We start from the raw sequence: 15134 nt of genomic DNA on the forward strand, positions 1-15134 counted from the left end.
GCATCATGATATCATCATTTGTTTGCATGTACACGTCATATTTTCCTCATCATCACAAACACTGATTCACCATACTCTGGCACACATTGTAATACCTACTACACGTACTTCGCTACCATAATAATTACGTAATGTTTGGCTAGCATAGTTCCAATACACATTACGACATCTTTTGATGTTACGCACTCCTCGCCTACAACGCTATTGTAGAAAAGTAGTCTTTACTCATCTCTTGTAAGTTCTGTTTGCATCCAAACACTTCTTCCAAACAGCACACGTCAGATATCTAACAAAACAACAAACTTCATTGCACAGTCTTCTATCACAATCTCTTTCCTATATAAACCTCCTTTCTCTTCACTTTCTTCATGACATTTAGTGTTCGCCAGTCTTGTAAAGATCTTGGAAACTAACACTCGTTGCACTGTATCTAGACTACTAAAATACTGCTGACCCACCCAAGTTGGGTGGTGTGTTGCTTTGCTGCTTCGAACTGTAGTTAGACCACATTGTCATGTTATTGACTGGTCTCGTCATCGTCCTGTAACAGTCGCTGTAGCATTCTTTGTTGCCGTGGGACTTAGCTTGCGCACATTTTCGCTGCGCTCACCTTCCCCTCTTCGGTCCTACGTAACTACGAACCTTCCAAGTTGGAAGGCGGTTGGTTTGCGCGCTGGAGATGTGTTAGTGCTAGGTCTCGGGTCACTTAATGTCTCAGTAACCTGTCAGTTTTGTGCCCTATTATCACACTTTCTGACTGTTTATCATCTTGTTACAGTCGTCACTCGTGGATAGTTGCTGCATACTAGTTACTCGTTCTCATGTGTTTCTTCTCTTTTTTTACATTAAATTTTATTACTGGCTCAGTGTCCGAGTTTAAATGGTGCTAAGAGTTGAGACTAACTCTGTAGATCATGTCACGTATTCAAAGACTTACCCACAGTATCTCACGGCAGGCAATAACATAAAGTGTCTCAACTTGCACTAGCTCAACATTCTCAAGTCAGGTGCTGACGAGTCAGCGTGAAGTGTATGTCTGAACTGGTGTGATCGCACGTTATTATCATAATCTTTTTCTGTAGTTATATTATTGTTTTGTTCACAGGAGTCACATATCTGAACTGCCCCTGTGGACGCGGAAAACCCACCCGAACCGTGAAAATTTTTCGCCTTTTAAAAATCTTCACATCTTCTAGATGCACTTGAAAATACCGCCATTCCGGCAACAGGCTCTCAGCTGCACCAAACAGATAAATAAATAACTTTGCCAATATTTCGCCCATTGGGCATCATCAGAGCATTGAGGAAGGGGAGGCAAAAACACGAAATATAAAGACGAATAATGCAGGCAGATGAATGTTCTAGAACTAACACATCGTGGTGACACAATTGGCAAGGCCAGCAAACTAAACAATCATCACTTGTAAGGTGACCTAAACAGAACGAAAGAAGAGAAATCTCACACATACACACAGACACAATTTGGCAAGAAGGCAAGAAAACTTAGAAAACTAACACTAACACTAAAGTTTACAATCATCACCTGTAAGGTGACCTAAACAGAAGAAAGAAGATTAGACTATCACAGCACGTACAAGAACACTTTCAAGTGTGGGAATGCTAAAGGCGATCTATGTATATGACAAGTGTAGACAGCTGTCTAAAGTCCCTAGGCTGCTTACAGTGCTCAATGTCCACTGGACAGAGCAAGTAATACAAATATTACACAGCAATGAATCAAACAAGTCTCATTCCGCTGTTACTCCGAGTTTCGTGTCAGAACACTTCATCAGACAGCCTATGACCAAGACTAACAATCACTAGAATATAATTATATACGGAGAAGGGGAGAAGGGGGCAAAGGTGATGGAGGTACATTTCAGTAGCGCGAGGAAAAGGGATGACAAAATCAGCATGATTATAAGAGGAAAAAGATGTTGAGAGTATAGAGCATAGCCAGGGTAGAGAAACAGCACGACTTTCTGGCAACACATCAGTACCGATTTGTGCTGCATTGTTACACATCAAATTGTGACCTAGGGTGGTAAAAATGTTGATGGGGATTGTGTTCAGGGAATCACTCACGGCAGGCAAGGGGGTGACTACCACACCCGCCAAGGCATCGGAAAACCGGCGACAGAAGCCAAGATCCGCCAAAGCGCGTGAGCCATGGCATGAGCCCTGTATATTATGACAAGTGTATGTGCAAAGTACTTCAGCATGTGTATGTTGTGCTGTGTCAGGTGGCAAAGTAAGTTGAGTGGTAGTTCGAGGAGATGGACGTCGATTCCAGTGACGATCCGGTGACATCCAATCAGTCAATTAGGCGCCACCCATCATCGCAATTGAATGCTGGTTTATAGGTGATGATTGTAAACTTTAGTGTTAGTGTTAGTTTTCTTGCCTTCTTGCAAATTGTGTCTGTGTGTATGTGTGAGTTTCCTCTTCTTTCGTTCTGTTTAGGTCACCTAACAAGTGATGACTGTTTAGTTTCCTGGCCTTGCCAATTGTGTCACCACGATGTTTTAGTTCTAGAACATTCATCTGCCTGCATTATTCGTCTTTATATTTCGTGTTTTTGCCTGCCCTTCCTCAATGTCCTGATGATGCCCAATGGGCGACATATTGGCAAAGTTATTTATTTATCTATTTGGTGCAGCTGAGAGCCTGTTGCCGGAATGGTGGTATTCTCAAGTGCAAGAAATACGCTGCAATGGAGTTTGGGAATTCTGAAGAAACATCTAGATGGCTTTAGTAATACCGGTACGAGAAAAACCGGCAATAATAAAAGAAGACTCACCGAAGTGGCCAGGTTCAGCCTTGTTCCCGGAGTACATCGTCCACATAGGATCCCTGCCCCTTGTTGAATGCACGCGTTGTTTTTGCCTAACAACCAATCGTGGTGCTGGCACAGTCCACTCGTGCATTGCTCATCCGTGAAGTCATAATTCACGAAAGCCTCGAATGCCCAGGTGGACTTGAAATTGGACGTGACATCGGCAGGATCCGTCTCTGCTTCTATAACACCTGGATCATCACCAACATTTTGAATGTGTTCTGCAATGGTTGTGTTCCCAGCCCAGTAGCCACGATAGTACGTCACAAACCGGCCCTGCGAACAACTTTTTATGGCTAGGTTTTCATCCGAGCAGACACACGTCATATTCCCATGCTGAACATAGCACACACGGAACACAATGACATGGGCCAGCAGGATGGGGCAGGAATTGGAAAACGCTCTAAAAGCTCAAAGTACAGTGCCCAGTTACTGACAAATCTTTTGAATACAGGCAGGAGCCTAGAATTTATGAAAAGTCCACCAGCACTTCGTTCCGAGTGTACCTGGATGCGGGACCCACTCATGTGGGCATAATATTATCAGATTATAGGCTGCACAAAGGAATGCATGCAGTGAATGGGATTTTCGGCCTTTGACCACTTGCTGGTGAGCTGATCTACTCACCTCCCACCGCTTCAGGAGCTGCATCTGCGCCTTGATCCTTGAAGGGTGGTGGCGTTCCTACAGATGCGGAAAACTCGGCTTCTAGCCCAGTCTGGCACGAACCGTGAAATTTTGAAGGAAGGTGTAGTATTTACATGTATGTGCTGGCTGCCAGCATGCACCTGGTCGGGTGATACGCCCTAATGGCTAGTGTGCCAAGAACGCACATTCAGAAAAATGGATACACGTTAGGTTCTTCAACATCTTCTCAGTTTTCGTGCACACCTGTGTCCGAGGAAACTGAACGCACGAGCTATGAACAGGATGAAGGCCGCAGACATCACGCAACTACGTTACTTGTTTGACATGAATACTGTGTATTTTATAACAAAAATATTATTGAAATGAAAACCCATAATCGAATTTCTTGTTCCTATCATCAGTGGGAAAAATACGGAACTAAGGATACAACCACAGAAACTGAAGTTAAGTACTGTAAATAGAAAGGTGTTAGAAATAACAACAAGATACAAGTGCAATAAAACCACTAGAGGAAACGCAAAAAGGTAACAAGATTATTCGCCGTTGGTTACGTAATCTTGTTACCTTTGTGCGTTTCCTCTAGTGGTTTTATTGCACTTGTATCTTGATGTTATTTCTAACACCTTTCTATTGACAGTACTTAACTTCAGTTTCTGTGGTTGTATCCTTAGTTCCGTATTTTTGCCACTGATTATGGGTTTTCAATAATATTTTTGTTATAAAATACACAGTAAATACATGTCAAACAAGTAACGTAGTTGCGTGATGTCTGCGGCCTTCATCCTATTCATAGCTATATTAAAATTATTATCTCCACGTAGATTATTTGTATACCTCTCTATTATCTGTAGGGTTGTTTTGTGGAACGAAACTGGGGTCTTAGTCTTAGTTTAGTAAAACCTAGTTTAAGCGACCAACCCACGGTGCAAGCAAAGCGGTTGTTAAAGCCAGGTGGTCTTTAGAATCAGGTCCCAGAGTGTCTGTGTAGAACTGTCGGTGCATGGAAAGACGGTCGTTAAGAGCAGGTGGTCGCTAAACCCAGAGGTCGCTTACACCAGGTTTTACTGTATATTTGGTGTGGGACTTACATGTACTTGGAATCCTTTGTGACAAGGCCGGAGTTCAAAAGGCACTGACAGTTGAAATTCCTTAAAGGTATTGGTCAAATTTCTCTTGTTTGGCTTGTGAACAAGAGTAAACTGAAGATGGCCCGTCGCACCGACACTTCCTCCGATTGCAATTCCTGCAAAACGTGAGCCAGACGTGTAGTATTCATCCAGTTTGTCGTACGCTCCGCTGTACTGTGACCCGTATCTCAGCAAGAAAGCACCCCCGTCCCCGTCCTGGGATTGCACCTGGTGAACGGAGAAGGACATAGCGTCACAGAAAAGGACAACATCATGTGACATTCATTTGGGAAGTGTTTTCTTCCCGCACTGGAGCTCGCGTTTTTCCGCAGGCTTGATTGGACACTTGACTGACTCACGGCTGCTATCCAGAGCATACGAGAAGTCTCTCGAACGAAAACTGTAGCTCATGGAATAGCGCGAGCACCAGTGTAAGGAGCAAACAATTTCCCATAACATTATCGCCGAAGTCGCCCCCACTATTTTAGTACTTTGTTATTATCGCAACAACGAGCACACAGTGTGCGATAATCATTCCTTATAGTTGATGCATAACTGCAGAGTGGTAACGAACATTGGAGAGAGAAAATGTGACATTACATACATGTTCATTGTATGTATGTGAAAAAAAGAACTCAGATGGTGTGCCAAGGACATCAATAATTTTTCCATTGAAAACATGGAAAGCAGAGGGACACAAGTTATGCATTAGAGTTAGAGGTGGTCTTGGTGCTAAAATAATAGTGCACCTCTTAATGTTCAAAATCTGGTCTAGATTGCGGACTCTAACGCCAAACTTGTGCCCCAATGTTTTCCACGTTTCCATTTATACATGTAGTGGTACATGTAGATGGGAATCGTGTATGGAGTAGGGAGTGTCACGTTCTTGCAGGTTTTCCGAGTCGAAGGTTCCAGGCCATGAGTGGATTCTTTGGCTGCTCCGTGCCGGGATACCGTGGGCGGCCGCGGATCACGCTACCAGTCCTGCTGAATCAAGACGCGGAGCGAGTCGGCTGCCGTCTGAGGACTCCAAGGGACTTGCAGCTGATGGCTCAGCGAGCACTGGATCGCCGTGAATGGACATATCTGTGCAACGCAGTTACAGATGCGTACAAGGCAGAGTACTGGTGAAGGAAGTTGGCACTGCAATGGTTTGAGCTACATTCTTTGTTGTTGGTACTCTGATTATCCGTATTATCCGTATTCACATGGCCTTTGGCATTCATTCAGTATATTAATGTCATCAATAATGATATTCTTGTTTGTATTAGTTTATGTGACACCATTTTCTATTTTTCTTTGCCTGCCTGCCTGCTGGTGGCCTTTTTTCGCATGGTTCGGTGCAAGCGAATTTGGGCGAGCCCATTGACGCGGGAGCACAAATAATAATAATAATAATAATAAGGTTCCAGGAAGTTCTTGTGCACTCTGGATGGCAGTCGTGAGTCAATCAAGTGCTAAGTGAAGCTGGCATAAATGTGCTATCTCCAGTATGGGAGCAAACCCTCCCTTTCCTATACTTCTTCGAAGCAAGGGCTGTAGATACCAGAATCGTATTCTCGTCACTTTGTGATTGGGTAGGAGAAGAGAGCTACTTATCATGCACATGTACATGTATAACCTTAAAATCCTTGCAAATATCTAGTTTAGGTGATGGAGCAAGACTAATTCTCTCATATGTCAGAGCAATAGCTAAATGAGAACAGGACTGTTTCAACTGAAATGGAGCAGTAAGTGAGTGTACCTGCACTTTGAGCCGAGCCGTGGTCGCAGTGAGCAGGTCATCATACGTGCCGATGTTAATGATCAGGTGCTCTCCAGGAGATGGGTACAAGGTCAGATCTGACACGTGCGTAGCATTGGTGTTGCTCGTTGCCTCATCATTCCACGTGATGCCGCTGAAGTGTGCCCAGGGCGAGAGGAGCAGGGGACCGGCGATCACAACGTTGGAGATCTCCTTGGGATTCGCTTTGATTTTGTCAGCCAGACGGGCAGCGCTTGATTGATGCTGACCCTCGCGCAGGAAACTGTTAGAGGATAGCAAAATACACTGTATTTCCTATAGCAATATTTACTGGAACAATGTTCAATCTGCCAGGTCCAGGGTTTGTATGCATTTAACCCTGTCCACAACCCGTCCCTTGGCACCCAGCCATCAACACAAAACCACGCCCACACCAACAAACAGAAACACAACCACACACAGATACACACACACACACTCATAATCCTGCCCATCGCTGAAGCGGTGATAGCGAACAAGCTATGTTAGACGTAGCAACTTGTGCTGGGATTGCACCATTCCACAGCTTGCAAGGCTGATGAATTGACCGCCACTAATTTTAGCCTGGTTTACACCACACGGCTGGTTGAAGTGACACACACACCCACACCCCACACCCACCCCCCCCCACACACACACGCACACACACACACACACACACGCACACACACACACACACGCACACACACACACACACAAACACACACACACACACACACCCCTTTGGACCTTTGGAAAGCCCATCGCCGAAGGCGATGATAGCTTTTAGGCGAGGCAGTAGTTCTTGTGTCGGGATAAATCATTCGAACGGCGAAAGCCACGGCCGCAGACACAGGCGAACACTCTTAATTGGGGCTGGCTTGGTGGCTTCCGACGGCTACGCTCGCGCCAGTCCCTCCGGACCTGAGCAAGGTGGTACCATTGCGCCTCCGGGATACCGGTCGCACGTAGGTCTGAAGCTGCCACATCTCTCCAACGATGCTTGGGTCCATGGCGGGGCCGCGTGTTAGTGCCCTCCGCACACACACACACACACACACACACACACACACACACACACACACACACACACACACACACACACACACACACACACACACACACACACACACACACACACACACACATACACACACATACACACACATACACACACATGCACACACATACACACAACACCAGATGAAAAAGTCTTTTTAACAGTGTTATGTTACTATACCTTCTCAATGCTTCTGACTTGTTAAACGTGGCTGCAGTGCAGTTCGGTCGTTGGTAGAACCAGGTTCCGTTGATTTGTTTATAGCACTCCGCACTGCTGTATAAGAAGAGAATCCATGCTGTGCTGGAGGTAATTAACTCCCCCAACTTTGTATCCGTTTCGGTAACGGCTAGTAGATAAGACCTGCCACTGGTTGTGGTGCTGTTTGTCAACGAACACAGTGAGTATGGTTCTGGCCTTGCGTGTTCCGGCTGACCCAGGTTTCTTCCAGGCAAATAGGACGGTCTGTATGGGTGGCAGAGCGGTCCGTTTCGCCATCCGCTATCCACTCCATCGTCTTCTCCTCCTGAGGCTGCCGGCTTGAAGACTAGCGCTGGGCCGACTCTCTGAGGCTGATAGCATTGCCTGTCATCCTGGAGATTATTCTCATCCTGCACCTACAGGACGTGGCACAGTGAAGAGAATGGATGATGTGAAGTAACCCAGAGGTTCGCCGTATCTACCATCGTACAGTAAAACCTGTAGCTAACGACCACCGTGACTAGCGACCAGCCTGGTACTACAGACCACTTTGCCAGGCACGGTGGGTCTCACATTCAAAATATATGGTTGTGCTATGTAAACCTCTAACTAAAGACCACCTGCCACTAAAGACCACTTTCTCTGGCCCCAAAGGGGTGGTCGTTAGTCACAGGTTTTACTGTAGTGTATTGGGGGACATTCGAAGAGCGCAGCACTTTCAAAAACTGGTGCCAGCACGTCCGTACCAGCCGTACCAGTTGCGGGGACCCTGGACGGAACGTGAGCTCGATGCTTACTACACTCATACTGCACTCCGGAAACTCAGGTACAGGTATGTAGTACATTTGCCAGCACTGTCATCACGCTGGGTGCAACAGTCCGTAATTCTAATTATACGTTCCTACTGCGAATTCCATTTCAATTCAGTAATACGCCATTTTTAGGGTCAAGTTTCCACCATTGGGCATTGGTCTCCTTGGTGAAACCTTGAACTGCTCCTTGAATCGTTGTTGAGCCGATCAAGCTTATACATATTGTAATAAGAAAGCCAGTTCCGTCTCTTTCTTACCTCAGTAACATCCTTGTGCTTGCTACTGCATGGCGCACTGCACTGATACAGGTTGTGGATCAGCAGGCCCATTGATGGGCTGACCGTTACGTTGACCCTATTTCTCACAAAATGGTAATTGCTCAGCTAAACAGGGAACAGGAAATGAACGGTCAGAGATGAATAAAGTGTTCATATACATGTACATTAAAAAGAGAATGTTGTTTGACACTACCGGTAGGAATATTCTTTGTTTCACTGTGTAGCTGGCACCACTGGAGCTATTTTGGTCAATGCTCTGACCGCCAAATATGTAGTTGGCGCCACTAGCGCTATCTTGAAAAGTGCTATTTTGTCAATGTTCTGACTGCCAAAGTGCCGGTTGTAAGTGCCGGTTGTAAGGACTTGCTTGCCACCTTGTTAGTAACCATTGTATTTGATTAGAAACGTTATGGTACGAAAGGCCTAGTCGAAACTACATACGTACATGTACATGACGTCTGTGCTTCGTGTGGAGTTTATTGCAATTGCAGTGCCAGACCCTGATGGTTTAAAAGTGTTAAAAGAGATGCTCCTACTTACATTACGAAAATCAATCAAGGCCCCCGTGCCATTTAGCCGCTGTATGAAACTTGAATCAAAGTTCGTGTCAAGAATGCCGTTGACCTCAATGGTGCCTCCCACGGAAAGTATTGGACCCTCGCTTGAGTTGTAGTCACCTCTGTGGAGCAGTTGTAGAACAGACGGACGGAAACACACGATGCAGACTTTGCTTATGTGCAGTTAACGTTACAAGGTACGCATGAAGTCAATCCCTGGTCGCCAGATGGGAGACATTAGAACAACGCAAGACACCTCTACAGATTACAATGTGGTGTGGTGAAGTCGGAAACATTGACCTTCTTCATCTCTCTCATTTAAAAAAAAAAAAAAAAAATTCACGGTTCGCGTGAGACTCGGCCAAAGGCCCAGTTTTCCGCATCCGCAGGAACGCCACCACCCTCTTGGATCAAGGCGCAGATGCAGCTCCTAAACGGTGGGAGGTGAGTAGATCAGACCCACCATAAAAACTTTAAAAACTTGTTTTTTTATTGCATATTTGGTTAACGCGAGTAGTTTGAAGTGCGGCCACTCACTGCTTGGGCTATTTCTCTGTTTGTCCACATTTCCCCATGCACGTACAAGTGTAGAGATTTGTTGTATAGGCTTAATGTCAGGACAATGCATGTACTGCCCATTGCTTGACGTCACACATCACCACCTGACTGCCACATGACACGTTTCTTTAGTTAAATATTAAATGGTCTGTAACAAAGACGTTTTTTCGAATCGCCATGTTGTAGGGAACAAAACTGGAAATGGCACTTTGAAACAGGTCTCACCTACTTCGATCTTCAAACGCTCTTTTCTGATCAATAATATCGTGAACAGAATTATGCAATGTACACTCATGCCTCGGTTATCCGGACCCCGCAGTTTCGGGCACTTTGGTCTACCGAGCACCTTTTGGGTGCGTTTCACTGGAAATATTACTACTCCTTTGTCATTTTTGTGGAATTGATGACGTCACACACCATACATATATCTATAGCCTTTCTCCATCAAAATGTATGTGATTCGGAGTTACGGACATTGAAGTTATTGGCAGTGCCCGGTCCCGGACCGCCCGGATACACGACGTATGAGTGTAGTTGTAAACGGCAGGTATTCCACATACCTGATTACATTGCGGCCAGAGAGAATGATTCTGGCCTTGAACACCCATATGAAGGGTCTGCTATTCGTCATTGACTGATCATGATTGTTCTCCAGTCGGCTGTCTTCAATGCGAATCGTAGTGGTGGCGTTTTCAAATGGGCCTCCAGTGACATAGATAAATGTTGCTAGGTTTGTGCAAGCCTTGCCAGCGACATTGAAACTGCTGTTTTGGATTCGAATGCTGCTGTTGCTGGACTGCACAGAAACAAAACTATTCAGACCAACTGGGCCTAAGGTGGTGTTCTCCAGAATTGATGTTTTTGAAATTAGAATGTACACTTCTTCACCCTCTCCATGAAATAGCCTTCTAACAGTGTTCCATTCAAATACCGAAAGACGTATCTCCATGGAAATGCGTTCAAAACGTGGTGCCTGATAAAGAAAGATGTGTGACAGCACGTTATGGCTAAAGTTACAGCGTATCACATTCAGCTTGATACTTCCGCCTGTGGAATTGGTACGGTATGTGATAAATGCGCTATCTTCGTTGCTTGCGCTCAAGGAGATGTGTTTTATTTCACAGCTAACCATTTCCAATGAAACCGCGCCGCGTTGGGCATCTGTGACGGCGTCGCTTGCAGTTTCGTTGTCACTAGAATCCAAGGTGATGACTGAGTCGGCTGATGCTGAGGGGACACCAGGTGGTTCGGTACCAATGAACTTGCAGGCTTTGTACAGGATGCGTACATCCGTTTGATCAGATACTTCTAACCGAATGGCAGAGCAGCCAGCACCGACTTGAAAAGTACAGTTCTGGAACGTGATGTGCGGCGGGCCAGCGTACCCCTGAAAAGAAAGTAGGACGTGGGGAGAAGCAGGTGATTCGTTACATACGCCATTTTCTGCTGGGAACAATATGGACTGAATGGAAACGTTGTTGAGAGACGGTCCTGTCAAGCTGAAGAATTTAGCAACTGGACTTGCTTCGCATGTTGATTCATTGGATAACTTGATCCCGTATGTGCAGTTAGATTCGGGATCTGGTTTGACGGTCACCGTGCTGAAATTCACATTGTAAGAATCCAAACTCATCTCACCTCGTGAAATCGTGCAGCCATCTTGTTTGGTCGGAGCAAGTATGATAACCAGATCGTCCGAAGTCGTGTTTGAAATAGAGTTTGAAGCAGTCTCCAGTGCATCACTCAGGCTAGGGCATGCCTGCTGTATGCTAGAGCCACAGGGAATTCCCCTGTTGGTCGGGAAGCCAGGTGCGGACTTGCTTGTAACGAAGAGATTGGTGGGCTTCCCGCGGAGTTTGTTCACAGCTGCGAATGGCTCAGCAGCATGCGATGGGGTCGAGTAAGATCGTGGTGGGGTGGATGCCGCCCTGACATTGATAGCATGGTATTGAGTGGACAGTACAATGGCACACAGCAATGCAATGTGCAGCAGTCCACCGACCACCCACCTGCTAATCATTCTCCTTTCTCGGCTGATCCGTCTGCAGAAGAGATCAAATAATTCAAGGAAAATCAATATTCTCCGAATGGCATACAGAGCGACTGAATCGAACCTGTTTGATACATCCTGCAGCAGGCGCGTAGCCCGCATGAGGTATGGGGGGGGGGGGGGGGGAGGGGAGTCGAACTCGGTTCCGCATGCACATGACCATGAATGATAATTATGCACCAGCCATCCTACACATACACGTGTGTATGCAGCCGTGCACCCCCCCCCCCCCCCCGCCATAAAAGGAGACAGGCTACGTCCCTGCTGCAGTAACATTCGAAATACAGTAGCTAGCTAGCAGTGCCTGAAGACAATGTCTGGTACGTGTGCTGTTACAGGCCGGCTCACTTTCTGTTGAACGTCTGTTACCTGAACACCTGGAAACAGCTCGCGCCTGGTAAAGTGATCAAATTCTACGCTATCCTACTCAGTTTCGACAGATTGGAAGCAAGTCTCTAGACCTCTTGCGGTGTGATGAGTAGATTAAAAACTTGCATGATTCATCCAGTCCAAACCAAGCCACTGCGACCTTGGCCAGCTGCACTCGATACTATTTCGGCACCTGGGCCGTCCTCAGAATGATAAGTTTAACCACGGATTTTAAAAACAAAATTCACGGTTCGCGTGAGACTCGGCCAAAGGCCCAGTTTTCCGCATCCGCAGGAACGCCACCACCCTCTTGGATCAATGCGCAGATGCAGCTCCTAAGCGGTGGGAGGTGAGTAGATCAGACCCACCACAAAGTGGTCAAAGACCAAAAATCCCACTCACTGCATCCATCTAAAGCAAGGGCTAAATCACGGTCTTAGAAGAGGAGCAACAGCTGTTGGAGCAATGCTCCCTGAGCGGAGTGCATTTCACGCAATCGTAACATTATCATGCAATGCTTTTAACACCCTCATCCAGGGCAAACAGATTTGCATCGATCTACATTTCACCGTTTGGATTTTTAAAGATATTGGCACTTACATAGAGCACGGAAAAGGAACTCGCGCCATATCCTCACAGTTCATCACTGAGTGATGAACATGATGTCTTCATGCCTGGAATGTCCCGCTACACAACTCAAGGCCACGATGGAAAATTATGATGGTGGAGAGAACATTATGTGCAACTACAGCAAATAAAGTCATGAAAGATGGGTAGATCTACATTGTACGTGGCGGCGGGACGGCACTCAAGGGTCATTGTCCCCCGTGGTCGGACAATGCTGCCACTCTGGCACTGCCATGTCGGTGAAGCTTCGCTGCCGCAATTTTCAAACATGAGAGAGAGAGAGATAGATTGAGAGAGAGAGAGAGAGAGAGAGAGAGAGAGAGAGAGAGAGAGAGAGAGAGAGAGAGAGAGAGAGAGAGAGAGAGAGAGAGAGAGAGAGAGAGAGAGAGAGAGAGAGAGGGAGAGATAGAGCTAGAGATAGAGATAGAGAGAGACAGAGAGAGAGAGAGAGAGAGAGAGAGAAAGAGAGAGAGAGAGAGAGAGAGAGAGAGAGAGAGAGGGGGAGAGAGAGAGAGAGAGAGAGAGAGAGAGTGAGAGAGAGCGAGAGAGAGGATCGGGTTGATGATGGACATTTTCTCTCCGACTCACCTGCCAGACTCCGTGCAGCATGAGTTGCTTCTTGGACGCGCTATGCGACAGCCTTCGGTTTTCTGTCTGTTCCTGGAGAAGGGCTGCTCACCTGTGACTTACGAACACCGCCGCGCCATTACAACTCCCTGCAAGAACATGAATCATTGAATGCAACCACTGACTCCCCTAGGTGTTTCTGGAGCACGGAACCAAAACTGCCTGCACAGCAGTTCTACACGGCGATGTAAAAGCAACTTGCGCAGCTGTGCGTGTGTGTGTGAGTGCGTGAGTGTGTGTGTGTGTGTGTGTATGTGTCCCACATGGTGCAGTGGTATGTGCAGTCGATTTACAATCGAGAGGTTGCGGGTTCAATTCCCGATGATTATTGTTGCACGCGTCTTTCTTCTCTTTCCCATTCTCCTAGCTCTTCTTTCATTCTCCTGGTTGGTTACCAACAGCCAGTACATGCCGGAGTATGTGGTGTGGTGTGTGTGTGTGTGTGTGTGTGTTGAAAAAATAAACAGAATGAAAAAATGGAAAAATGGAAAAATGAAAAATGAAAAATAGGGATTGGTATGGTATGGTATTTTTTATTTTAATTCACCATTCACTGGCCAGAAAAAGTCACTTCAATCAGCTGTGTAGTGGATTATTATTAATATTATTATTATTTTCGTATCCGTCCCGAATGGGACTCACGACGGCAGAATTAACTGTGAGCATGTGTGTGTGTGAGAGTGGGAGAACGAAATGAAAAAGAAAAGAAGAGTCTTGTAATAAAGGTCAAATTTAAGAAGAGCAGTACTAGACTAAATGGCTGAGCAGATGTTACTCCATTGTTTTATGTCGCGGGCATAGGTGCCGAGATCACGAAGGTAGCTGGGCTTAAAAGTGCAGATAGGTTTGAGGCGGACGTCTCGCTGGAGACTTGTGGTGAGGCAAGAGCGGGGTGCACCTATTCGAAAGGGCTGACTGGTAGCACATGTACAGAAAGCAGTGAGAGCAACATTTGCAGGGATGTCACTTGGCTGGCGTAATAATTATAATTATGTCCTAATAGCCTCCACCTGTCTCGCTTGGCCATTTCAGATACAGAGCACTGGCCAGTAACAGCATATAAATCTGCATTTGAGATGACATCTGGGTAGGTAATTCCAAGGGTACACCGCAGCTGTTTCCTATGAAACACATCTAGGCGCTTTTCTTGTGCACGGGACAGGCCATAGCAAGCAAGGTTGTAGGTCAAGATTGGTAGAACGAAAGTGTTGCATAAACTAATTTTAATGGGTGTAGAAAGCAGGTTGTGTTTGAACCATAACTTCAGAGTGTCTCCAAATGCTCTTGCGGCCAAGCCAATACGGCGCGTTACGTCCTCCCCGGAGCCGTATAGTGAGCCGATACTAGGCTACAATTTGTGGCGGTCAATTCATCAGCCTTGCAAGCTGTTGAATGGTGTAATCCCTGCACAAGTACGTCTAACATAGCTGTTCGCTATCATCGCTTCTGCGATGGGCATGTCTGAGTCTGAGTGTGTGCATGCATGTGTGTGTATATGTATATGCGTCCAACCTGTTGGAAGGCTACCTTCTTGCAAAAGCATTCGGAAGTTGGACTAGTTTCGGCTCCACAATCCAGTGCGTCGTTACTATAATAGCTTTCATGGCTGAGGTTGTTGGTAT

The 15134-nt window shown here is 46.1% G+C and overlaps 2 protein-coding genes across 2 annotated transcripts in view; both read right to left on the reverse strand.

Moving 5' to 3' along the window:
* Positions 1–8866, reverse strand: part of LOC135819540 (uncharacterized) — a 25420-nt gene extending 16554 nt beyond the window's left edge. The window contains exons 1-5 of the mRNA XM_065332767.1: positions 8704–8866; positions 7614–8044; positions 6356–6638; positions 4573–4839; positions 2801–3172 (exon numbers count right to left, since the gene is read on the reverse strand). Coding sequence (XP_065188839.1) covers positions 2801–3172; positions 4573–4839; positions 6356–6638; positions 7614–8044; positions 8704–8775 — 1425 coding nt within the window. The 5' untranslated portion in view covers positions 8776–8866. The remainder of the gene's footprint in view (positions 1–2800; positions 3173–4572; positions 4840–6355; positions 6639–7613; positions 8045–8703) is intronic.
* On the reverse strand, positions 8801–13639 carry LOC135820095 (uncharacterized). Its single transcript, XM_065333404.1, has 4 exons — positions 13474–13639; positions 10400–11881; positions 9261–9403; positions 8801–8829 (listed from the first exon to the last, which is right to left on the reverse strand). The coding sequence occupies exons 2-4, from the start codon at positions 11857–11859 to the stop codon at positions 8801–8803; spliced, it is 1632 nt and encodes a 543-aa protein (XP_065189476.1). The 5' UTR covers positions 11860–11881; positions 13474–13639.
* Positions 13640–15134: the final 1495 nt, after the last annotated feature.

Source organism: Sycon ciliatum, chromosome 6, assembly GCF_964019385.1.
Source record: "Sycon ciliatum chromosome 6, ocSycCili1.1, whole genome shotgun sequence".
Lineage (NCBI taxonomy): Eukaryota > Metazoa > Porifera > Calcarea > Leucosolenida > Sycettidae > Sycon > Sycon ciliatum.

Excerpts from the sequence above, each read along its gene's own strand:
- LOC135820095 (XM_065333404.1), bottom strand. The coding sequence starts at position 11,859 with ATGATTAGCAGGTGGGTGGTCGGTGGACTGCTGCACATTGCATTGCTG. Across the intron at positions 9,404-10,399 it reads TCTGGCCGCAATGTAATCAG|AGGTGACTACAACTCAAGCG; the intron begins GTATGTGGAATA and ends ACTGCTCCACAG. Across the intron at positions 8,830-9,260 it reads GATTGATTTTCGTAATGTAA|CTGAGCAATTACCATTTTGT; the intron begins GTAGGAGCATCT and ends TTCCCTGTTTAG.